At 41.8% G+C, this 26,754-nt stretch overlaps 1 protein-coding gene across 2 annotated transcripts in view; it reads right to left on the reverse strand.

Moving 5' to 3' along the window:
* Positions 1-26,754, reverse strand: part of LOC136864179 (hexosaminidase D) — a 650,818-nt gene that overhangs the window by 50,701 nt on the left and 573,363 nt on the right. For both annotated transcript variants that reach the window (XR_010859282.2, XM_067140836.2), the window contains exon 5: positions 17,251-17,492. Coding sequence is in view for 1 of the 2 variants with exons in the window: in XM_067140836.2 (XP_066996937.2) it covers positions 17,251-17,492 (242 nt within the window). In the remaining variant the exon portion in view is untranslated. The remainder of the gene's footprint in view (positions 1-17,250; positions 17,493-26,754) is intronic.

Genomic DNA, 26,754 nt, shown 5'->3' on the forward strand with positions numbered 1-26,754 from the left:
TTGTCCACTGGCGAACTTCGCGATATTTATAAACAAATTAATGGACTTCATTCCGTCCCATAACAATTTAAATCTCTTGGCAGTCCTACCTCTGGATTATCTTAACAACATGCCTTAATATCTATAAAAATTCCGATAACGGAAAAACACTTTGGAAGCACTCTGAAATGAATATTTACATTATCTCTACGTGAAACGTGCTCCATATTATATCAAACAACTCAAGCACTTGAATGAACAACTCAACCCTACTATACTCTATTTAATAATCAAATTGATGAGTGCTTGGTCTAATCTACATATTAATTTGTCCCTTTGTCTATCTATCTTTGAACTTATACGAGCCGTAACGGCTCGTTTCACAATCAAGTTACCATGATAAAATATGATTTCCTCCCCCTAACGATAGCAATCTATAAATACATTAAAAGGTACTCAACTCTGCCATTGTAGTCTGCTAAAACCGGACGAGAAGCCATAGCCCCTCCGGTTTTTAGCAATGCATTCCACTGGTATCCATGCCAGCTTGAAGAATTAATCCTTGACCCTTTTCAACTTTACACATTTTGAATAAAAACAAATAAATTAACTGTTGCACTTTGGAATAATTTCCACCCTAAATTCTATTCACAAATTTTACACTCTCGGCCTTGTATCTAGCCCACTTAATGTAAATATACATTCTTCATTCCTTTCCCGGACACTAGGAACATGGGATACCTCGGGTTTCCCTTTACAACGGCCCGTGCGCGCACTTGAATTTCCCGTCTCACGTTCGTGTAGCTGACCAGGTATCAGTTTAGAATCGACTGTTTACTAGGTGACATAAACACTCGTGACCGTTCTCATGTAACGCACTTCCGAATCTGTTGGTAGAATCTCACACTCCGTAAGTTATGCTTTACTGAGTCCTGTCTATTTGAAACACTTCATACTAGTAGACTGCTCAAGACCGTAATATGAGCTACATCACGTCATGAATCACTGTACTATGTAACAATATAACACTTCGAACTCTACTTTGAGTAAGTACACACTCGCACCCCTGTCGTAGTCACGGCTCGAACGCTATATCAGAAGTACTTACGCACCACTGGCGTGGTGACCGCCCGAACACAATATCAGAAGTACTTACGAGTCCTAGTATACGACCTCATATTTATACTTGTATCCCCTCTCTTCCGAGTTCAACGGAGGTCATCTCGGAACGCACAGTCCCAATATCTTCATACGACAGTTTGCGGTTTGGCCCGTGGCTTAAATATATGATCCAATGATGTAATTATGTTCTCAAATGCTCCATACCAATTCTCAACTATTATCGTTCGCTGGTAATGGATATATTCGCGAATTTAGCTGCCGTATCCCGGCTCGGGGTTTCGCGCTCTATTGTGGCGTCCTTTGCCTTCAGCCAATCAACGAATAGCGTCCATGAATTCTCAGAATTACACCATGCAATCTCCCGCAATTATTAACTTTTTATAAGTTTTATGATATAGTAAGGCTCCTAAATTCCACTTTATTCTGAATTGATATTTCACTTCTTTCTATCAGTTTAATCCACGGAGTTAGCCTCGCTAGTGCTTCTTACAATACGAAGTTGTCACCTTGCTTTGGTCAAGTGAATTTTTCCATTGGTCCACCTTAACCACGTGACCGGGAAGGCTCGTATTTTTTCTTCCAGTGCCAACCCCGTTTTCAACTCCCGCGAGTTACATGGAGATACCTCGCCATCATTTCTCAGAAATTTGCACCCGGCTCCCTGCGCTGTTGCTACTACCAAGACTGTCCGGGGCTATGAAAACTTTGGCAACAAGTTACCCTTTCTCTTTCCTTCGTTGTCCCAAGTTCTGAGAAACCTATTTCTGCCCCTCATTGTGTTTGTTAATCTCACTGGAGACAACATTCTGTGGTATGGTGAAACCTGCCATCTCGGCCTGGCCTGTTCTTACTGTATGTACAGTAAGATACTATTTATTCTGAACATGAAATATATATTCCTCAATAATTCATCATAAATACAATTGCATGACGCTTATCACACCCCCACCAGGGTGCAATAGGAAACCACGGAAAACCATTTTCAGGGCTGCCGACAGTGGGGTTCGAACCTACTATCTCCCGAATACTGGATACTGGCCGCACATAAGCGACTGCAGCTATCGAGCTCGGTGATTCCATGTTAAGAAACCAGTATTGCTACAAGGAGTGAAGCCCCGTCTTGGACATCCATAATTCCTGGCGATTTAGGAATATTATAATATACTTTATATTGTATTATGAAAGAAAGAAAAATAGATGTGGCATTTTTTGCCCGTGCGTTATTAAAAACGGGAACAGCCATCGCCTTGTTGCCTTCCTTCATTTTTCTTCTGAGTCCCTTTGGTGCATGTAACGCATAATCCGTTACTGTGTGAATCCTGGCAGCTTATTAGGCCTACTGTTCGGCTCCATGGCTAAATGGTTAGCGCGCTGACCTTTGGTCACAGGGGTCCCGGGTTTGATTCCCGGCAGGGTCGGGAATTTTAACCATCATTGGTTAATTTCGCTGGCACGGGGGCTGGGTGTACGTGTCGTCTTCATCATCATTTCATCCTCATCACGATGCGCAGGTCTCCTACGGGAGTCAAATCAAAAGACCTGCCCTGGCGAGCCGAACTTGTACTCGGACACTCCCGGCACTAAAAGCCATACGCCATTACATTAGGCCTACTTTTGTAGAGGTCGTCTATTTTTGTGTTGCGTATGATTTTAGTCTTTATATCAGAGCATACTTGTCTTGTATCGAGTTAGTGTTTTGTAATTAATTAGCCTATGTGTGCGATTTCTTTCTTTAACATTAATGCAGTGATTTATTTATTTATTTATTTATTTAAGGATGAGGCTGAGGAAGAAACAAAAGTAAACTGTTCAATTTGGAGCTTATTTTCTTCCCCTTTTGTCTTGACCTTAAAACTGAGTTGCACACATTTACCGGACACCGTTTTCCTGTGATAGTGTTCAGCAGAGCTTTTCTATATGATAACCTTATTGTCATAAGAGCAATGACCGGGCGAGTTGGCCGTGCTCGTAGAGGCGCGCGGCTGTGAGCTTGCATCCGGGAGATAGTAGGTTCGAATCCCACTATCGGCAGCCCTGAAGATGGTGTTCCGTGGTTTCCCATTTTCACACCAGGCAAATGCTGGGGCTGTACCTTAATTAAGGCCACGGCCGCTTCCTTCCAACTCCTAGGCCTTTCCTATCCCATCGTCGCCATAAGACCTATCTGTGTCGGTGCGACGTAAAGCCCCTAGCAAAAATAAGAGCAATGCTGATTTACTAAAATGGAATGACCTATAGGGAGAATATCTGAAATGACAACAAATCACAGCCGTGTTGTCGCGGAGATAATGGTAGTTTTTATATGACCAGTCACATATTCAACATCGACCAGTACTTCAGAACAACTGTAGAGATGAACAAGACTTCTTAGTTTAAGAAGTATCGGCGTTCAAACTTCACTATTTTTCGTCTCAAATTTGGTGATCTGCTTTTGAAGTACCCTGCGTACTACCGCTCGGCTGGAATATAGTAGTTGAGGTGACTACATGCCGTGTAGTGCGGCGACTTCCGTAAGAATCAAGCTAGGGCAGGCCTCCACTTGCTAACTGCCGTGTATACTAGTTGAGGACAAAACCAGAAAATATACCCCAGTTGCGTACCCGCAATGATTATGGGACATCCGAATTGCGCCAATGCCTGCATATTGAGACATTAGAGTTGCGTCTAGCTACATCAATCATTTCCCTTTCCACTTAATGAGACTAGCAGTGTCCACCAAGTGTACTAGGTCTACGAGTTATTAGGAGTAGTACGAACTTCGTGTGACATGAAGTCGAGCGATTGCGGCAGAAATTTGAACGAAATGGCGTTAATATATTGTAACTAGTAGACTTCGCCTCGTCTAAGTTGGGCCATTTTATTTAGAATAAGTCCTTCTTGTCTATTGATTCCTTGCTTTGCTTGATGTTTCTCACAATCGCACTGTTCACTTTTATATAAGACGTGGTTTTAACCTCGTTGATGGCTTCTACTAATATAAATATGTTAGGGTGTGAATGGCAGAGCATACCGTTCAGCTCGGGATGGACACTTTCGTAAGCATTGTTCATTCATGTCAGAGTGCAGGAGAATTCTGTACATAGCGAGGGCGGAAATTTACAATCAGGCTCGATGTAATTTTCCAACACATAAGCTGCCGTACAGCTTCGTCATGTGGTTGAATTTACAAAGCAATCTCTTGTCTCGTTAAGTAGGAGGAAAGGAATACCAAAGAATATCTTTGGTCGTGTACGCAACTAGTAAATTTACGTTTAAGCATGTAGGCCTATCCCCAATTCGGATGTTTATTACAGCACCTACAGAGAGTCCGTCCGGAACTAGTATGCAGCCGTTAAAGTACACGGAAGGAAAGTGTGACACGGCCTTCCCAAGTGCGGATCGCCAACAGCCAGGAGATGGTGCAGTCGAACTGCCTCCTTCCTGTGCATGCCTTGAAAATATTTTCCAGGACCTACGTTTGTTATGAGCTGCGACATAATAATAATAATAATAATAATAATAATAATAATAATAATAATAATAATAATAATAATAATAATAATAATTGTTACGGAAATATCCGTGGTAGTTAGAGGTGAAAGAAGGTGCGGGCGAGAACAGGTCTCATCTACGAAATTAAAGTTAATTTAAAATTTAACAAAGGTTATATTTTCTTTTCAAGATCAATAAATAATAAGTATAACAGGTACTCAGTAGCACATCAACAAATTAAGAATGTACAATTGAAATTTGTTAATGGATTTGGGCTTCGAGCCCAGACACGCAATCCTTGAGCAATGAGCCCAACTTTACCTATGTACAAAGTTCAACAAAGGGACAGAAAACCCCAATCATGCCAAGGAGCACAAGCTCCCAATTACCCAGTTAAGCCTGCTAGAGGCACACAGAAACCAAATTTAAGAAAGAGCAACCCGCTCTCAAAGTTCAAGCCTATTCAAAGGCCACACCAAACTCCACCTTTAAGCTGCCCTCCGGGCACACAAGAACAGGGGTAATGATACCCAACCTACTGAGGCCTATTCAGTAAAGAAACAGGACAATTACATGGCCCAAAATTCTGATTAGAATGGAGGCGTAACTTGCACTCCTAATACCTTTTTAAAACCTACTTGGCACTAGGCCGCATACACAAGGGCTAATCCCATACTAAAGAGGTGACTTGTATAAGAAGACTTTATTACATTAAAAAAAAGAGACGGTTGTGAAAACAAAGTCACCTCAAAACAATAGGAGTGGGAGCTCGAGAGGGTTAGCACTCTCTATCCCAATTTATAGTTAAAGAGCCGAAGTTTTTACCGAGTGTCTATTATATTTTAAGGATAGGTTACATGAGAAAAGTTTCGAACCTGCCCCGAGGGTTAAACTGCTGAGCTAGCAAGAAATAAAGTTATTAAACGGCCATTACCTTGTGGATGAACTGCTGCCCGAAGAAAGAGGCGCTTCCCGCCCCCTGCTACATAATCACACTAGGAGAGATGTTACTGAAGTGGCCAGGAGACCAGAAAATCAGCAGTTTATATACCCTCGTGGAAAATTCGAGACGTTTCATGAATGATTACAACCCGCCCACAAAATTTTATTTGATAATGGCAAAAACTAATACACCAGACGAAGAAGAAACACCTTATTGGTGGAAAATTAATTACAGAAATTCCTTATTGGTCAAATTCAAAACTGGCGGAAAGAGAAGGGTTATACTGCCAACCCAAACAATGACTGAAAGAAATTTAACAAAGAACAAACTTATGAATACCAAATTTCTTCAAAAGAAAAGTTCCTTCACTTCGCACTAGGGTGCACAATTGTAGTTCTTAAGTAGTGCCATCTAGGAGAGAATATTCACACTTTTTACTACAGAGAAAACAAAAACAAATCGAAACCGACATAGTTCAGAACACTTCAAAATTTACAGTAAAGACATCTTCTGAGAAACCTTAGAATTAATGTGGTTGTTAAAGTTCAGGCTTTCTCCAGTAGAGGAGTTTCAACTGGCGCAATGTTTGAATTAGCGGCGTGGAGGTGTACCGCCCGGTACAATAATAATAATAATAATAATAATAATAATAATAATAATAATAATAATAATAATAATAATAATAATATGAAGCAGAAAATTTAGAGAATTAGAATACTGGATTTTATAACGTCATAAATGGCAATTTATTCAGGACAAAGTCAACTGAATAACAAACGTATAAATTAAAATATAGAATATTGCAACAATGCACTGAACATTGTGAAAAATGATGAACATACCGTATATTTAAAGAAGTTTGATGGATCTTCTATTGTATCCCTAAATAACAAATAAAATGCAAAACGACACGCAGTTTCAGTACTGACATACAGGGTCGTTGAAAACAGCGTGAACCGGGTATAAGAGTGTTAGAGGGTTCGTCGTACTGATAACTGTTTTGAAAACAATAATTTGATATTTCACACCGTTGTCATTTTATTAGCTGCTGAAATTTAAGAGGAGAAATTGGGGCAAATGTTCGTTTTTTAGGAAGTGAAGTTAGGGACTGGAGTAACTTACCAAGAGAGATTTTCAATAAGTTTCCAATTTCTTTGCAATCATTTAATTTTTTGCTAATAGCTTTACGCTGCACCGGCACAGATGGGTCTTTTTTTGCTATTTTGCTTTACGTCGCACCGACACAGATAGGTCTTAATGGCGACGATGGGACGATAAAGGCCTAGGAATGGGAAGGAAGCGGCCGTAGCCTTAATTAAGGTACAGCCCCAGCATTCGCCTGGTGTGAAAATGGGAAACCACGACAGATAGGTCTTATGGCGACGATGGGACAGGAAAGGCCTAGGAATGGGAAGGAAGCGGCCGTGGCCTTAATTAAGGTACAGCCGCAGCATTTGCCTGGTGTGAAAATGGGAAACCACGGAAAACCAACCTCAGGGCTGCAGACAGTGGGGTTCGAATCCACTATCTCCCGGATGCGAGCTCACAGCTGCGCACCCCTAACCGCACGGCCATCTCGCCCGGTTGCAATCATTTAAGGAAAGGCTAGGAAAACAACGGAATGGGAATCTGGCACCTAAGAGACTGCCCTGAATGTAGATTAATAGTGACTGATTGATTTTTGAACAATATATCGTGGATGTTATCATTTAAACTGTTTCTACGAGCATAGGAGCGCATTATTTTATTGGCAAAGTGAACATAACCCTTCGAGTAATAATTAGCTGAGAAATCTCTATGAGTGTGTGCTCGACTTTAAACTTCTAAGCCCACGAATACAGGCATGGCCACGTCCGAGCCGGGCATTTTAACCATTTCTCCACTTTGTTTGTTTTACGACACGCCGACACAGACAGGTCTTAAGGCGACGATGGGATGGGAAAGGGCTAGGAGTGGGAAGGAAGCGACCGTGTTCTTAATTACGATACAGCCCCAGCTTTTGCCTGATGTGAAAATGGGAACCACGGAAAACCATCTTCTGGGCTGCCGACAGTGGGGTTCGAACCCACTATCTCCCGAATGCAAGCTCACAGCCGCGCGCCTCTAATCGCACGGCCAACTCGCCCGGTATTATTATTATTATTATTATTATTATTATTATTATTATTATTATTATTACTATGTCCGCCTCTGTGGTGTAGTGGTTAGTGTGGTTAGCTGCCACCTCCGGAGACCCGGATTCGATTCCCGGCTCTGCCACGAAATTTGAAAAGTGGTACGAGGGCTGGAACGGGGTCCAATCAGCCTCGGGAGGTCAACTGAGTAGAGGTGAGTTCGATTTCCACCTCAGCCATCCTGGAAGTGGTTTTCCGTGGTTTCCCACTTCTCCTCCAGGCAAATGCCGGGATAGTACCTAACTTAAAGCCACGGCCGCTTCCTTCCCTCTTCATTGTCTATCCCTTCCACTCTTCCCATCCCCCGCAAGGCCCCTGTTTAGCATAGCAGGTGAGGCTGCCTGGGCGAGGTACTGGTCATCCTCCCCAGTTGTATCCCCCGGCCCAGAGTCTGAAGCTCCAGGACACTGCCCTTGAGGTGGTAGAGGTGGAAACCCTCGCTGAGTCCGAGGGAAAAAACCGACCGTGGAGAGTAAACAGATAAAGAAGAAGAAGGAGAATATTATTATTGTGTCAATTATTACAGTTAAGTGCCGCAGACCGCGCAGTCACTTGTTCGGTAAACCATACTTCCTGAGGCTCAGGGATCAGGCGTTACTCTTTTTAACACACACCGCTCTACTCATAGCAATCTACACTGCCATCCTCGTAATAGTTGAATATACCGGGAGAATTTTCCGTGCGGTTAGGGGCGTTCAACTGTGAGCTTGCATCCGGTAGATAGTGGGTTCCAACTCCATTGCCGGAAATCCTGAAGATGGTTTTCCGTAGTTTCCCATTTTCACACCAGGAAAATGCAGGGGTTGTATCTTAATTAAGGCCAATGCCGCTTCCTTTCCATTCCTATGCCTTTCCTATCCCATCGTCGCCATAACACGTATCTGTGTCGGTGCGACGTAAAGAAAATTGTATAAAACTAGTTGAACTTCACATAGGGTTGGCGTCAGGAAAGTCATCTAGTCATCAAACTTGGCCAAGACCGCATGTGTGACACAATGTTGTGAAAAACGTGACGGAGAAGGAGAAAGGAGAAGAGAGTGGGTAAAACAAGTAGAAGATAAAAGTGTTACTTATCAGGGGTTGTTCATCTCCGTCGAAAAACTGCACTGGTTTAATTTATCCTGCCGGGATCCAACGTGTCTTACCGACTTCTGAAACATCCGAACGGTGCATCCTTTACCCGTAAGGGCTGACGCCTTATTCGCCCATTCAAATTTCTGACAACCCACCTGGTTGCCATAGCGGATCTCCTTTTGATTATACACTCAATAGGACGTCTCTATGGCGCGAACCTTCATCAACAGAGCTTCATAACTGCGATGTTCGTATGTGTGTGAAATACATGGATGCTCACGTTCAAGGTTAGCAGAGCAGTCACCATGGGATTAGACGGACCAATGTATATATATGCTAATTAAATTCCAGTGATTATAAAAAAATTCAACGGGAAATCATACTCTCAACAAAGAAACGTACTTATCACTGTAAGTATTTAGTCTCAGAATTTTATGACTACGAGCTACTGTATCTCAGAAAGTCAGGTTAATTAATTTCACTGTTGGTGTTTTATGTTTCGTACATGAATTTCTAGAGCGATTTTTTTCCAAGCCAATTGACCTCTCCTAAGGACGAAGGATGCGATGACTATACACTCTAGTCTAAATCATGATTTTATCCTGCTGTCTCTTTCTTTCAAGGAGAGATCCCTTGAAGTCGCAAATCCCGTGTCCCCTAGTGACGCATGGATGCAAACAAACAGCGGTAAAGGAGCGCATTTTCTTCTGTCTCCTGATTAAAGATGTTAAGTTGTGGTGCAGGTATCGAGAAATATATCAGAATCGAACCACAGGAAGTCACATGAGTCACATGAGTCAGTTGGGCGCCCGCTTAGGGTAGCCCAGTGCTGTCAGTCTTACGTATCAAGCGCACGTCATAGCAAGAGAGCGAGAACACTCGGTACGGGAGAGGAGCAGTGACGTTCGATTGTGACTATGAAGCTCTCCTCGCACAATTCAAAAAATGTTGACTGGAGTGGAGTATATGTACAGGACATCAATCGCAAGAAGGAACCGACCTTTTAAAAATATTCGGGTTTGATTTATACTGCGCTCGATATTAATAGACATGGCATTATTTTTCTACATTTACTCATTCAAAGAAAACTGTCACGTTACAAATTTCTTACAATGTACAAATAGACAAGGTTGAAGCATGTAAGCCGTGATTTACAATTTCTTGGATGTGAAAGATAGAATTTCCACTAAGAAAAGTAAAATTCCTGTTATTCATTCATTTATTCATAATATATATACATACTTCAAAAAGTTCAATGCTTGACTTTGCACAGTTTTGTGACATATCCTGTTCACTGAGTTTCTGAAAATAGTATTTAAAACTGATCATCAGACGTCCATTAACAACAGCCAGCCGTTAAATAGCGAATGAGTTTCATCTCAAGTGAAGACAGACGTATTTACTATCCAAGTACAACAACATTGTAACTGCAATAACACGCAGATATACTGTATAAAATGTTGGTAATATCGTGGTATATTGTTCGTTCGTTGGTGTTATTGTTGTACTAATGAGTGAACAATCGCCTGCAAAGAGCAGATGACACTTTAGTATAGGTACAGTTCATTTCCTTCTTTTCTTACAATCTGCTTCACGTCGCACCGACACTGGTAGGTCTTATGGCGACGATGTGACAGGAAAGGCGTAGGAATGGGAAGGAAGCGGCCGTGGCCCTAATTAAGGTACAGCCCCAGCATTTGCCTGGTGCAAAAATGGGAAACCACGAAAAACCAGTATATAGGCCTATTTCAGAAACTAATATTCTCAAAACTGATTTGAAGTATTAAGATTAACGACAATTTAATCAACATTGTTAAGATGACACAGTTATACAATATCGTGATATATTCATTAATACCGCGATAACTGTTTTTGCTATTTGCTTTACGTCGCACCGACACAGATAGGTCTTATGGTGACGACGGGGCAGGAAAGGCGTAGTAATGGGAAGGAAGCGGCCGTGGCCTTAATAAGGTGCAGCCCCAGCATTTGCCTAGTGTGAAAATGGGAAACTACGGAAAACCATCTTCAGGGCTGCCGACAGTGGGGTTCGAACCTACTATCTCCCGGATGCGAGCTCACAGCTGCACGCTCCTAAAAGCACAGCCAACTCGCCCGGTATACCGCGATAAGAGGTTGGTCATATCGTGATATTATTTCATAAGAACAACATACATTTTATGAAATGTTAATATAGGCAAGCTAAAAATACTGGTGCTCCTCGTACCAACCAACAGATCTTGCCCATATTACCTGTTGAAAGCTACCGACTGACGTATGCACTGCACATCTGAGTGTGTGAATGGCGATAGACTGTGTTTCTCTGGTATATGTAGACATAGTTGATAGTTGTGTAATACGTGCATTCATTTTGTGTGTGTGTGTGTTTGAGCAATATTATTTCGTATTGGCTAATGTACAGTATAATATTACAATTCCGTTATAAATGTGAGAGTGAGAGCATGTGTGTTAGCGTAATGTAATTCTCCTAAATTATAAGGTAATATATCTGCAGAACAGTATTGTAATTGCGATTATTAAGTGTAAGACAGGGTCATGCACCCTAACGTCGCCACTTGGAAGAAAATAAATAAATAAATAAATAAATAAATAAATAAATAAATAAATAACCGAGCGAGTTCGCGAGTTCAGTGTAGAAGCCTTCTCTGACACATTTCTCCTGATTGCATTGGTAACAGTTTCCCTTGGTCTTTCACTTTTAGAAACAATCATTTCTATTAGCGAGCCATTTGAAATTTCGCGACTTGCATGATCCTGCACTATGCTCCACACAATCTTATTATATGCTTTGTACAATCTTCAATTGGCATCCTGGACTTCCTTTAGAGCATACCTTCGCAGCTCAACTGCTCATTGGGCAGCTAAGCTGCAAGTGAGCCGAGTAACTGACCTGAGCGAGACAGATATGACGGAGTGAGTGAACAGCACTGTCAGGCGGGTGTTCAGTGTTCACCCGAAAGAGGAATGTTGGAGAGCCTATCTCGCCTATAATTCTCGTTGTAAATATCTATTTAAACATAAAATGGACTTCTTTGACTCTTTGACTTTTAAAGATAAATGAAAATTAAATATTTAAAATATTTGCTCTCAAACATTGCAACAAAGCGATGCCTGTTCATGTAGCCGTGGGACCCTTGTTTGGAAAAATGTTCATAAAATCGTAGAATCGTAGAAGATCGTAGAATAATACTTATCTTTAAGGACTGTATGGCACTGCAACCTGGTCAACTCCCTGTGCTCTGTGGTAGCGGGGTAAGATGTGCTGATTGCCACACGGGGTAGCGGGCTTCGCCGCCGACCCGCTCCAGGGAAACAGGTAGATGTTCAAAGGAGCAAGCTGGCCGTCATAGCGGAAGGACGTATGTGCTTTCCGCTTAGTTACTCTCCTCGCCAGGCTTTCCCGTACTCATCAGTACAAGCCAGGCAACTTGTACTTGTCAGTACAGCCAAGAGCAAGTATATGTCTGCACCTGTGCAGCTTTAAGTGCGATAAAAGAGCACTGCCTAGTCGAGTCAGTACTTGCTAGTATACTTCTCTTACAGGATTTCATTTCAGGTAACTACAGGAATGCTAGCAGACGACAGGGAACCCGTGTACGGCAACACGGCCCGAAATTCTCTGAGGACTATATTTTATTTATTTACAATTTGCTGTAAGTCGTACCGACACAGATGGGTCTTATGGCGACGATGGCATAGGAAAGGGCTAGGAGTTGGAGGGAAGCAGCCGTGGCCTTAATTAAGGTAATGTATTAATGTGCATACTACACAACTATCAACTAGGTCTACATGCTTCGTATACCACAGAAACACAGTCTCAGCTGTACAGTGCACACATCAGTCGGTAGCTTTCAACAGGTAATCTCGTCCGACTCGTTAGCTGAATGGTCAGCGTACTGGCCTTCGGTTCAGAGGGTCCTGGGTTCGATTTCCGGCCGGGTCGGGGACTTTAACATTCATTGGTTTACTTGGTGTGAAAATGGGAAACCACGAAAAACCATCTTCAGGGCTGCCGACAGTGGGGTTCGAACCAACTATCTCCCGAATGCAAGCTCAGAGCTGTGCGGCCCTAACCGCATGGCCAACTCGCTCAGTTATTTATGTATTTGTCTTCTTTCAAGTGGCGACGTTAGTGTGCATGACCCTGTCTTACACTTAATAACCAGCATTACAATACTTTTCTGCAAATATGTATGAGGCCAACGGCCGTAGCCGTGTTCAAACACCGGATCCCGTGAGATCTCTGAAGTTAAGCAACATTGGGCGTGTTCAAGATCTGGATGGGTTGCCACGCGCTGTTGGTGGGGGTAAGGAAATGGAGGAGCGGAAAGGAACTGGCCACCCTACCGCACGTAAACTCCGGCTCAGGCACACCTCTGCGGAGGTTGGGACCTGCCTTCGGGCATAATACACCCTCACCTTACCTTATAATTTAGGAGAATTACTTTACGATAACATACGCACGCGCTTTCACTCTCACTCACATTTATAAAGAAACTGCAATATTATACTGTACATGAACCAATATGAAATAATATTACACAATCACACACACCATTAATGTACATACTACACAACTATCAACTAGGTCTACATGCTTCGTATACCACAGAAACACAGTCTCAGCTGTACAGTGCACACATCAGTCGGTAGCTTTCAACAGGTAATCTCGTCCGACTCGTTAGCTGAATGGTCAGCGTACTGGCCTTCGGTTCAGAGGGTCCTGGGTTCGATTTCCGGCCGGGTCGGGGACTTTAACATTCATTGGTTAATTCCAATGGCCCGGGGGCTGGGTGTTTGTACTGTCCCCAACATCCCTGCAACTCAAATACCACACATAACACTATCCTTCACCACAATAACACGCAGTTACCTACACATGGCAGATGCCACCCATCCTCATCGGAGGGTCTGCCTTACAAGGGCTGCGCCCAGCTAGAAATAGCCACGCGAAATTATTACATTATAACAGGTAATCTCGGCAAGATCTCTTGACTGGTACGAGGAGCACCTGTCCCGGGGACTGCAGGTCATCCGAACGCCTGGTTGGCAGACCAGGCCAGGAGATGGTGACAAACAGGAGGCAGCAACCCAGACGCTGCAAGAGAAGAAGGCAATGTCTACCACCATCGCGCAGGTTGCTAGGAGACAGAAGAACAAGCATGTGGGCACGAACCCGTGCTTCAAGGCTCCCACGGAGTCCAGGACAACGAGAACCGATGTGGACGGCGACGCCCCCGAGCGCAAACCAGGACTGCCCCAAGGAAGACAGTTGAATCAAGAGCGAACCTGCAGCTGTGGCAGTCAGGTGAGATCAGAACGTCCCTCTCTACAGTTCTTGCACAATTTCCGTTCTATGAGGTTGGGGCCTCAGTCATATTAGCTGTGGGCTCCAAGTTCGCTGCAACCGCTGAGCTGGTGACCACCACCACACAACTTACTGGGTACCCAGGGAGGCGCCGGTATGCGCCAACTGCGCGGGGGCCATCCGGCCTTTTATTGTAGTTGCCCGATTTACAGGTTCATGGCCCCAGTGGAGAAAAATGAGGCCCGCCGTCATGCGCTGCAACCATCCAGCAGGTCACCGACTCGATGGGCGTGGTCTCGTTTTCCGGGATCGGAGACTGGGTATCACGGACCACAAGGAGAACGGGCTCTGCGGCAGGTCTTAGTATTTGTCGCCTCATGCCTCGGTAACCCGCAAGGTCCGTGCTAGTCTCAACAGTGCCCAGAAGGACTGATCCCCTGAATAATTGGACTGGCGTGGAGAGGGCCAATGACTTGTGCATGATACCTGTTTCCAAATAACAATACCTGGGTCTTTCTAGAAAACATACCAGTTTCTACCTGTAGGCACTTTCTATTTCCACCTATGGGTTTTTCCCTAGTCCTTATTACAAACCTCCAGTACCACACAACCTAACACTTAATCTGCCTGGTAGCATGTTGGAGATGGGGACAGACTGATACTTCCATACTATCACATTTTCTCAGTTCTCCCAGCTGTCTCTTTCTTCTCAGAACTAACAGCATGTCGAAGGCGATGTAGATTTGTGCCGATCGCCACGCGGGTGTGTGTGTGTGGGGGGGGGGGGGGGAGTGGACTTTGGGGGACCATACGAAAAAGGAAAGTTAAAGTCAGATGTTGAATGATCACTGTGTAGGACACGGAGATGCCGTGTACTCGTGTAAGGCAGCATCTGACGGAGTTTGAAAGGGGCTTCATTATGGATCTCCATTTGGCCGGCTGGTCAAATCGTACAATATCCAGATTTGTGGGGTATTCGGATGTGGCAGTGGTCCAATGTTGGACTGCATGGGAATCTGCGGGCAGGAATACTCGTTGTCAAGTTTCAGGTCGACTACGTCTGACCATCACACGGGAGGAGCACTTCCTAATCCCTTCACATCTGCGCCTACCATCAGACAACATTATGCAACATTCTCTGTTATAGCGCATCATTGGTCGGAGACTAGCAGCACTTGGACTAGGGAATTACCACCCATGCGTAAGCTGTCATTAACACAACACAAGCGGCTGCGTCTGGAGTAATGCTGTGACCGGAAAGAATGAACTGCTAATGAATGGCGTCACACTGCGTTCAGCGAAGAATTGCGGTTCTGCACTACCCCGTATGGCATTCGTCTGCGAGTATGGTGGCGGCTTGGGAAAAAGTCCCGTTATTCCAATGTTTTGGAGAGGCACAGCGATGTTACTCCTGGCGTCATGTTGTGGGGAGCCTATGTGTATCACTTCAGGTCACAGCTGGTAGTGACTGAGGGAACTCTGATGGCACAAAGGTACATCACGGACATCTTGCGTTCTCATGTGTTACCTCTCATGCGATAGTATCGTGGTGCCAGTTTTCTACAGGACAATGCTCGTCCACACACGGCGCGTGTCTCTATGAACCGTCTGAGTAATGTTGAAGTACTTCCGTGGCCAACAAGATCCCCAGATCTGTCCGCGATAGAACATGTGTGGGACCAGCTCGGACGTCACCTCTGTCCCTGTGCCAGTATCCAGGATATCAAGGATCATTTACAACAGTTGTGGACCCGCCTGCCTCAAGAGAGGATACAATGGCTTTATGACACCCTTCCCAACAAAATCAGAGCATTCATCCCAGCCAGAGGGAGTGCAACGTCATACTGACAACTGGGCTCGTACTGCCAAGTTCTTTGTAAATTTGACCCAATTTTGTAATCACTGAAGAAACATCACATGCCCTCTTAACAAGAAGTTACATTTCATTTCGTCCTCCTCTTCGGGGTGCTTCAATTTTTGTCAGGCAGTGTATAAAGGAATGCCAATGTTCAATAATAAAGTGTGACATAATCAGACTTTGGAAATATCAGTATCAAATTGCTAATTCATTTGTACAACGTGAATTATTTGATCATTATTACGATGATACCGACTGATGCTCTACGGGAGACTAACTATTACATTTTTGGCTCTTGTCAGGTATTATTACAAATACTTGAGGTAAAGGATAAATTATTAATTTGTGGGATATGATGAAAAACTTACGGTGTGGTAAAAAGCACAATGAACCTCTAGACGAAAGATTTGCTTGAGAATGGGACTTGTTTACGGTTCAACAGTTCCTTTTCATAGTAAGCCCCAAAACAAGCACCGGAAGGTGGTTAATGATGATGGTGGTGGTGGTGGTGGTGGTGGTGGTGGTGGTGGTAGAAGGAAGTACAAATCGGCAGCCATCTTCAGGTTAAGAGATGCAAGGTAAGCAAGCAAGGGACTGATTACAACTGACCTTATTTCTTCCTCAACAATGTAACTATGCGTAATTATTTTAATGACAAAGGGCCGATTGCAGAAACAATTACTAGTTTTAAGCCTTAGACAACGTCTACCTAAAGAACGTGTAAGTTATTCACGAAGTTCCATTGCATAAACAATGTTCAAACGGTGTTTAGCTAGACGTCATTTAAAGTTTCAATATTGGTTCGAAAATGGAAATAGAAGTATCTTCCATGCAATTATTTGCTTGTAGCAACCAATGAAATTCGTTGTTAGTCAGCTGTAGTCTTCGCATGACTTGCCCACAGATAAGAATATCGCTTTCGGTGGAAATGAAATCTCATAATATTACTGAGACTAAAGCGACAGGCCACCGTACGAGGAAGTGTATTCTCCAATTGCTCTGAACTTAACAGCTTTAGAAAGTCGAAAATTCTTTTAAATGTTAACGTATAATTGGGAGAACTAAAATGACTTGAGTTATCTCAGGAATTCACTCCGAGTCGCTGTGTACTTCAAGAAAATGGAGGCCAACACTTAGTATCATTATATGATAGCTGACAGACGTTGGAAACATGTAGACCTACCCACCACATTCTATTCAATATTTATGCGCCGTTGAATCATAGAAATTTTAATATCTCAATTAACTTGTCAAACAATGTTAAACCGTAGCTCTCAGTAGGAAGGAAGTAATCATTTACCTCTGCCAGCCCGTGATGGCGATGCCTCGGAATCCACCCTTAAACTTCGGTCCCTCAGCAGTCATTACTTCAAGCCAGCGCAAGTTGTTTTCAAGATGCCGCTTTACGTTTGGTATGTACAGCGTTTCTCCAAATGCTCCCTTGAAAGCACTGGCCGACCAGACACGGGGGAACACAGCTGCGTACTTATCCCACACCATAGTGGGAACAAAGCGATAAACATCCTCAGCGTAGACCCAGACCTGGAACAATGATACACAAATTATTTCAATATGAGTATTATTCTATAATATAATATACGAAAGGTATACAAAATAATTATATTACTGTCGCAATAAACTTGAAGACTTCTGACACCATAATGCTCTTTGCGACGGTAGAAAAGCATTTAATTAACGAAGCAAAGGGTATGATGTATTCTAATTACAACATTTATGCAAAGTCGTGTAAGTCAATTACCATTTTAATATTCAATGTGAAAATCTGGTCCCTTCCAGATGTAAAAACTACGCTCACAATAGCGAGCCTCCCAGTATTTTCTTTTCCATGTCTCTTTGCCATCCCTTCGTACTTGTCAGAAGACAATACCATCTTTGAATATCCAACCGGAACGAAGTGAGTTTCCAGAAAATAAGAGAAGTTCGAAATATCCTTAAGTAAATTAAAGGAAAAGAATCGAATATCAAATAGTTTTTCCTGAAATAGACATATAAATCACAAACATGATGTTTAAATGAAAAGTTTGATTATTTTATAATATTGTTCCCAAATCTTAAACAGCAATAATAGCGACACAAATAAACTAAGAAAAATACAAATTATAGTAACTGAAGCATTTGAACTACCATTAAAATGAAGCGTGACTTCCTGATATCGGATAATACTGTCTCATAATATTAGGCAACTCTACAGTATGTCTTACATGGTTTCAATTAATTCTGTAGACATACTGGGCAAATAAAATGTCTCCAAGTAAACACATCGGCACATTTTTCATGGCAACACCTCACATATTTGGAACATCGAAGCCACGTTTTCCAATTATTGTACTTAGAAAATAACCTAGAGCAACAAATACATTCATTGTCTTTTCCTTCGCCATCATCATCATCATCATCATCATCATCATCATCATCATCATCATCACTATTTGATGGAACCTCATAGTTTGTAAAATCCCATTTTCTTTTTATTCCATTACTGGTTGTGTTCTATTTCAGTGCTGCACTTCTCTGAAGTTCTCTTTTGTACGGAGATCCTGTTATTAACGCTGCTCTACCTGAACGTGCACCCCGACTAGTTTGCCTTTGCAAACAAGTCGAAGGCTTATCTCTGGCGGAGCAATGCCGCACCTAGAGTACGAGAGGCTTACACGTTCTACATCAATACGACTGTATTCAATTTTAAAAGGGGTCGGGCCACACAAATTACTTTTAGCGTCATGAAATTTAAACTTTCAAATAACATTCGATGGACGATTTCTTAGTCAGCACAACTATTTCAATACGGGGTTGAGGGCACAAAGTATAAATATCTCATTTCCGGGCGAAGTCTTTATAAATAAATCATAATTAATATTGAATTTGCTTACGGGCAGGAACACAGGATGCATAATGTCAGTTGTCTAATACTGCGCTACCCTTGGTATCCGATACAGGGATTACTGGCATTTTTAAATGTGGTGATTTGGCTTTCCCACGGTATACTATAGTACAATGAGTTACAGTATTTATAAACTACTTCATAATACCTATTTAATGAAACAATATCACAAAAGCTCGATTAAATACCCTCTGCAACACAAAGGGGAAAACACGCGTCCAACACAATACATTCTCACCTGATCTTTTTCAACTCAGCACAACTGAATGACGTCGAAGTGAGGTAGCGATTCGCATGAAGAACAAGAGAGTGCAGAACTTAGGAGCCAAATTTCCTCCATCCGATATTAAACTACTTCCCGATATTTGGCTCCTTTCCTCTATAGAGGAATTGTTCCATAAAATACGAAAGTATATTTCTTTACACGATGATAGGCAGCTAATTATAGTCTCATACACGTACGCAAATCACAGGAGAAAATTTTTATCTTCTCCAAGATCTTATGGATGAATCATCACTAAATAATGTGAATTATTATATAAACTGGGATTCCCTAATGTTTAATCAAACGTTCCCAGCTCCTTTTTTATTATTATATATTTTACCTCTGCCAGCCTGCGACGGCAATGTCACGAAATTCGGTCCCTCAGTGGCCATAGCTTCAAGCCAATGAAGTCGTTTTCAAAATGACGCTTTACGTTTGGTATGTACATGGTTTTTCCGCATGCTCCCTTGAAAGCAGATAGACTCAATGGAGTTTTAATTTTCTAGGACTTTTAATGTGGAATTTTATAATTTTGAAAACAATATTAAGTTAAGGAAATACGAAACATTTGCTACAACATGCATATCAATTTATTTACAAATGCTGAAATCTCTATGGATAATAAACCAATAATAAAATTATAAGGAGAGGTGTAGCGCATCAGAGAAACTGATATTGTCCAGGTTACAGTCACTCAAAAAAGAATGAGGGTGTGGTACTGAATAAATTCCTCACAAGTACACTTTTCTCAAAACCAATTGAACCTACAGACGCGATGTCTGTACTGGGTATTCACAAGGTTTGTGTGTAATAGAAGGAGAAGTATATTTTGATAATAATTATAATTTTAAATTCGGTCTAATAAAATATTAAATGCGAGGAACATACAATACCATACGTTTATTCGCTCTTTTTTTCTTTTCTTTTCTTGAGCGACTATAAAAGTCTGTCATGGCGTACCGCTGAGAATTGCGCTCATTGCTATACTGCTATTAATTATCGCATTTCTTTACCTTAACTGGTACCGTAATAACAATCCGCATTTGAGAATCCGCTAGCAACAAGGAGTTTTGTGGTACGACATTAGGCGTACTCTCGTAGAAAGTCACTGTAGGACCCAACCTAGGTTGCATTCGGGAGATAGTGGGTTCGAACCCCACTGTCGGCAGCCCTGGCGATGGTTTTAGTGGTTTCCCATTTTCACATCCGGAAAATGCTGGGTGTGTACCTTAATTAAACCCACGGTCGCTTTCTTCCCACGCCTAGCCCTCTTCAATCCCATCGTCACTATTAAGACCTGTGTCGGTGAGACGTAAAACATCCATTTATTTATTTATTTATTTACCTAATTTCAAAAAACCTTTGCGTACTGAAGTTACAGGTACAATTTGAGGATATAGTGTTAGAATGAAGATTTGCAAATATCAATATGAAGCATGAGGGAATTTAACACAAACATACTTCATTTGTACGAACTTTGCGCATTTAAAATTTGAGGAAGTAGGGAGGTTAATTATGAACCTGGTGAGTGATTGTCGAGCTATTAGCTTGCCACTCACCATCAGCTGCTTATCTGGCGGCCTTATAGTAAGTATTTCGTAGGCGACGGTCTAAACTTTATAGCTGAGAGCTCATTTAAAAGGGCTGCTTGTGACCAGATAGAGAAATAGATTATGTACCTATACTAGTATGAACCACGTTTTTAGACTTCCTTCAGAAATGAATTCACATGAAATTTATGCCCATGCGTTAGCTTTCAAGACTGCATCTTTGGATGCTCTATGTTTCTTGTCATACAAGTAGGGATGAGTCTGATGAGCTACAACCAGATCTTTCAAGCAACGACGCCATTATGCACATACGAACATCTGAACTGCAGCGTGTTATAGAACACAAGTTTTTCTTACAGATACTCTACTTCAACACCTCTTGTGCTGATAAATGTAAATGACTATTTTTTTTACTATTTGCTTTACATCACACTGACACAGAGAGTTCTTAATGGTGACGATGGGATAGGAAAGGTCTAGGGGTGGGAAGGAAGTGGCCGTGGCCGTAATTAAGGTACAGCCCCTGCATTTGCCCGGTATGAAAGTAGGAAACCGTGGAAAACCATCTTGAGGGCTGCCGACAGTGGGGTTCTTTTCTTACAATTTGCTTTACGCTACACCGACACAGATAAGTCTCATGGTGACGATGGGATAGGAAAGGTCTAGGAGTGGGAAGGAAGCAGCCGTGGCCTTAATGAAGGTACAGCCCCAGCATTCGCCTGGTTTCAAAATGGGAAACCACGGAAAACCATCTTCAAGGCTGCCGACAGCGGGGTTTGAACCCACTATATCCCGGATGCAAACTCACAGCTGTGCGCCCCTAACCGCACGACCATCGCGTCCGGTCTTTAACAGGGATCAACAAAATAATATTCTATACCCACTCCTTATTCTTTAATATGATGCCACCCGCATTTCAAAGACAACCTACTATACTGTATTAGTCTTTGCTGATGCGGAAGTGCTGCAATATATATGCCATTGCTTATACTGTCTGGCGGTCGGAAGAAAAGACCTTAATATTACGAATAAAACACTCTCTGTTTTATCCATCTAATTTAATTCTAGGATGACGCCATTAATATACACACGCACAATTCTATTCAACCATGAATGACAGATTCTATAAATTGCTGTCTATTTAAACGTCTCTTTCCTTCTCACAGCAGGCGTCCGACTTGCCAGTATTACCTGGGAGATGGCAATCCTGATAGACAGCTGTCCTTACTTTAACTTGGTCACGTACCTACAGTAGCTGCGAATAGACAGATAGGTTTGAGCACAATGGTACTGGCCACAACACACGGCGACTGTTTCTCGCTTCGACTCCAGAGAAAGTCCATCACTCTCGCGTCCAAACACAGTGAACTACTCATTACAGAGAACTAACTGCGGTCACACAACAGCAACATCTGAACAGTACTAGCTAGCACTACAATATTCTTCACAACAACGGCAGTTAACACTGCTCCAAATCCACCCATACCAACTGTTCCATGCAATAACTTCACTACGGTCTACAGTCCTTGGTAGTATATTCTACACACAGTACTCCGTACTCAAGAACGATGGTGCTCTGAATCCGGTGGGACAATAACGACAGCCAGCACTGTTCCTTACCCAGTCCGACTACTCACTCGACACTCCAATACAACAAGAACAACAACAGACAACTCTCAACACTACTCCTACACATGGTGTACTACGGTCAGTACTCCAAGGCAGTACACACACAGTACTCCGCTCAGACTCCGGTGGGACTCTGGTGACAGCCACACTACTGCCGCCCCAGTACAACTACTCCAGTTACTGAACTGTTCGCAATTAGCCTCCTTTTTATATCCTGATGGTGGAGTACTAGAACATGCGGTCTTGGCTAGAGGCGGAACATTTTCGTTGCACCTTCCAAAAGGTACACGGGGAACCAGACGGAGAGAACAATAAAGGGTAGAGGCTGTCACAGTTGTGTGAACGAACGTACCCATGAAATTTCATTGTAATTTTTGTCCTAAATGGAGGATAATAATTGCATTCACACAAATCAACAGTAAAATTAGCGGTAGATTAATAAATACCATTTTTACTAGAGAAATATAGATACGTAACTATGGCGATTACTCCGCTGTAGACACGACTCTCTTCTGCGCCATTTCGCTTCATCGTACCGCCTTTTGTTTCCTTCCTGAAGTCCAGGGCTAGCACCGATGGTTGGAAGTGCTGTGGCTGTGAATTTTCAATATCTTTGTCCATCATGACTAGCGCGGGCAGTTTAGACGGGAAAATGGAGGTGAAAAGAATATCGTAAATAATAAAATACAAAAATGATTTTGTTGAATGAAAAATAGCATGATCCCTGGACCAATAATTATATTAAATTATGAGTTACGAACACAAGTCAAGAAATCGCCCCACCAAGTAACATCAAGCAAAGCCAAAGAGCAAAGCAGAGGAGTTCAAAGAAGTTAAGTGAGCAAAGACTTCACACACAAAAGTGTTCCATGAACAAATGACATACTGAAGCGCTGTGACGTAGTAGAATTCATAGTCGTAAGGTAGCAATGTATTGCGTATGTGTGTATATATTTCTCTAGTAATAATCGTATTTATTAATTTACCGCTAATTTTACTCTTAATTTGATAAAAAGCAATTATTATCTTCCATTTAGGATAGAAATTATAACGAAATTTCATGGATACGTTTCGTTCGCGTACGCGGCTGTCACTATGCTCACAGGCTGGGAGCTCCCAGTTTACTCACTAGTTTTTTTCCTGGAAATATGGAATAGAGTTACGGGAGGGCTGGCATGTAACAATAAGGCCCCTTCACAATCCAAATTAAACGTAACGTAAACATAAACAACTAGATATTATATAACATAATGGACCAGTTCACAATGGATCACGTTAATATATTTAAAAAAACATTGAACTGAGTGTTAACACAGAAGCTTCCAAGGTACAAACTTCTGCGCTTACATTCACATGGAGCATAAGAAATCATTCCTTTCCTATCCCATCGTCACCAATAAGAACTATCTGTGTCAGTGTGACGTAAAGCAAATAGTACAAAAATAGTCATTTACAGTTATCAGCACAAGAGGTGTTCAAGTAGAGTATCTGTAAAGAAAACTTGTGTTCTATAATCCTAAAAAGTGCTAGACGAAATTTTCAGGAACAATTTAAGTGTACTGTACTTCAAATACTTCAAATTAGGTCAACACAAGTTTTGTAGAAATCTGAACTACTGTTGAGGACAATGTATGTGCTTATGTAACGCGAAAACTGCATTATGTTGGGATGAGATTGGCAAATTTGTTCTGGCAATAGTTAATACTATATTACTCGAAGTTGGCACCACTGCCATAGTAATGAGATGGAACTTCCATCACCGAATATTCGAGCACATAAACACATAACTTCCCAATGCTCCTTTTAAAGAAAGTATCTTTAAGTAGTTTAACTTGAATGCCACGGAAATACTATATTTCCACTATGAGAGCCAAACTTGTTCACAAACTCAACGGAGACAGAAATAACTGAAACATACGAATATAAGACATTTGGGATATTCTCTTTCACAGAGAAAAGAGGACTGAATTCATTCTAGGAAACAGGGGCAAGAGACGTGGAGAGTGATATTGCATTAAGGGTAAGAGACTAGTGAAACATAGCTTTCTTGATCCGTCTTTGCAAATGGCTTTCTCCATCGGAGAGCTATCTCAGTAATCCGTTTGCTTTGGAGTTTGAATATAAGCTGCTGTAGGAAAACCTGATACGACCTTATGAAATGAATGAACTGAAATGCTTTTCATCAACATATGGAAAATACAGTGTACACTCTGCGACAAAGAATTACGATATGTTAGACATCTAATAAATAACGCTCTTCAAAATGGTAGTAGATGATGATTATGAAGGAGTACAAAGAAGAAGATAAAAAGGGAGGAGAACTTAGAATTCCGATTATAATTTTATCTGACCTTACATTGTTGGCTCGTTTTAGAGGTTTGGCGATTGTACGTACCAGTGGCGGTTCGTGACATTTTACACTGGAAGGGCTGTGCCACCATCTCTTCCTCCTCCCCAGTCGGTTCAGTTTTAACTGACACAACCACGAAATTTTTAGCTATAATAAAATTAATGACAATAACCCGATGACATTGGCTGAATAGAAATCTCCTTCTGAGACAGAACGATCACGTAGTGAAAATCAGATAACATCGAAAAAGCTTTGAAAAATACCTAAGTAGTCAGAAGATTCTGTCTGAGCACCAGTTTAAACTGCCACAGAACTTAACAGCATATATTAACTTACTAAGAATCCAGGATCAACAGCATTCATTGCCAAATAAGAGTAACAAAGGAACGCATTCCTTATTTCTCATCTGGACAGTATAGAGACATCTAACAGTTGAAAACCAAAGTATCTCGTCAAACACCAGTGCAAGCTTGTTTACGATGATGGCATTAAAGAAGGCACGCAGTTTATCTGGGCGGAGAAAGTGTACCCCGGAACATTTATTATTATTATTATTATTATTATTATTATTATTATTATTATTATTATTATTATTATTATTATTATTATTATTATTATTATTATGTCCGACTCGTTGGCTGAATGGTCAGCGTACTGACCTTCGGTTCAGAGGGTCCCGGGTTCGATTCCAGGCCGGGTCGGGGATTTTAACCAGCATTGGTTAATTCCAATGGCTCGGCGACTGGGTGTTTGTGATGTCCCCAACATCCTTGCAACTCACACACCACACATAACACTATCCTCCACCACAATAACACGCAGTTACCTACACATGGCAGATGCCGCCCACCCTCATCGGAGGGTCTCCCTTGTTAGGGCTGCACTCGGATAGAAATAGCCACACGAAATTATTATTATTATTATTATTATTATTATTATTATTATTATTATTATTATTATTATTATTATTATTATTATTATTATTGGAATTCGATGGAGAGATATCGATATTAATGGGGCTTGTGGAAGAATGTATAACTGACTGCGTCAACAAAAGGAATGCGTCTCTATGTGTTAGGAGTCAATGACATTCGGGTGATGGGAGGTAACGAGGAAGACATAGGAGATTATAAAGTGTTCTTAACAGGTGTTTAAAAGGAAAGGGCAGAGTGCAGGGTAGGGTTGTTCATACTATTTATTTAGGGCACTAAACTGAGCGAATAATTTGGGTATATTTAGAAGTTGGAAGAAATGTTTTCATCATGTGTAGGTGCAGATGAGAATGAAGTTGACAAATCTCATCAAATACTGAGTGGCATCGTCGTCAGGTCAACAGCAAGGACAGAATAGTGCTGAAGGGCAATTTCAATGCGAGAGCTGGAAGTTGAAATGAATGATATAATAAGGTGACGGATAAATATGGGGTATATACGGAAGCTAATAGGAATGGAAAACGTCTATCAAACTTCTGTGCAAGTGTGGGATTAGCAGTTACGAATACGTTCTTCAAGCATAATCTATTCACCGCTACACATGCGAGGGTAGGGGCACAATATTCATAGACTTTGAATTCAGGAAATTTGTTAGGAATGTGCGGGTATTCCGGGAATTTTTCGAACATACGGACCACTATCTGAACTGTAGTCAACTAAGTATCTCTAAGACTAGCATAGAGAAAGTGAAATCTGTCTGCAGACGAATACGAGTAGAAAATCTGAAAGATGATGAAATTAGACAGAGATATATGGATAGGACTAGCAAGATACCCGTGCTTCGCTGCGGTATTATACTGAAATTTATAATTGAATGCTTATTGTATTAGATATATAATCCGCCGAAATTCGCGATCTGACTCGTTTTCTGCGAGAATCCACCAAAATTCCCGATCTGACTGGTTTTCTATGATTTTACGGCACGTTTCCTCCCACTTTTAAATATTCCTTTCGAGCAATCGATTTCGTACTTCCCGGGCTAGGCTCAGGTATTCCTCCCTGTCAGTTGGGTCCGTAAATCTTTGCCATCTATTCCTATAATATTTTTAATATGGATAAAATCCTTCAGGAGATCCGGCGTGGTCTCATATTGAGTGTCTTGGCGGCACTGAACCC

The sequence above is a fragment of the Anabrus simplex genome, chromosome 2, assembly GCF_040414725.1.
Source record: "Anabrus simplex isolate iqAnaSimp1 chromosome 2, ASM4041472v1, whole genome shotgun sequence".
NCBI lineage: Eukaryota > Metazoa > Arthropoda > Insecta > Orthoptera > Tettigoniidae > Anabrus > Anabrus simplex.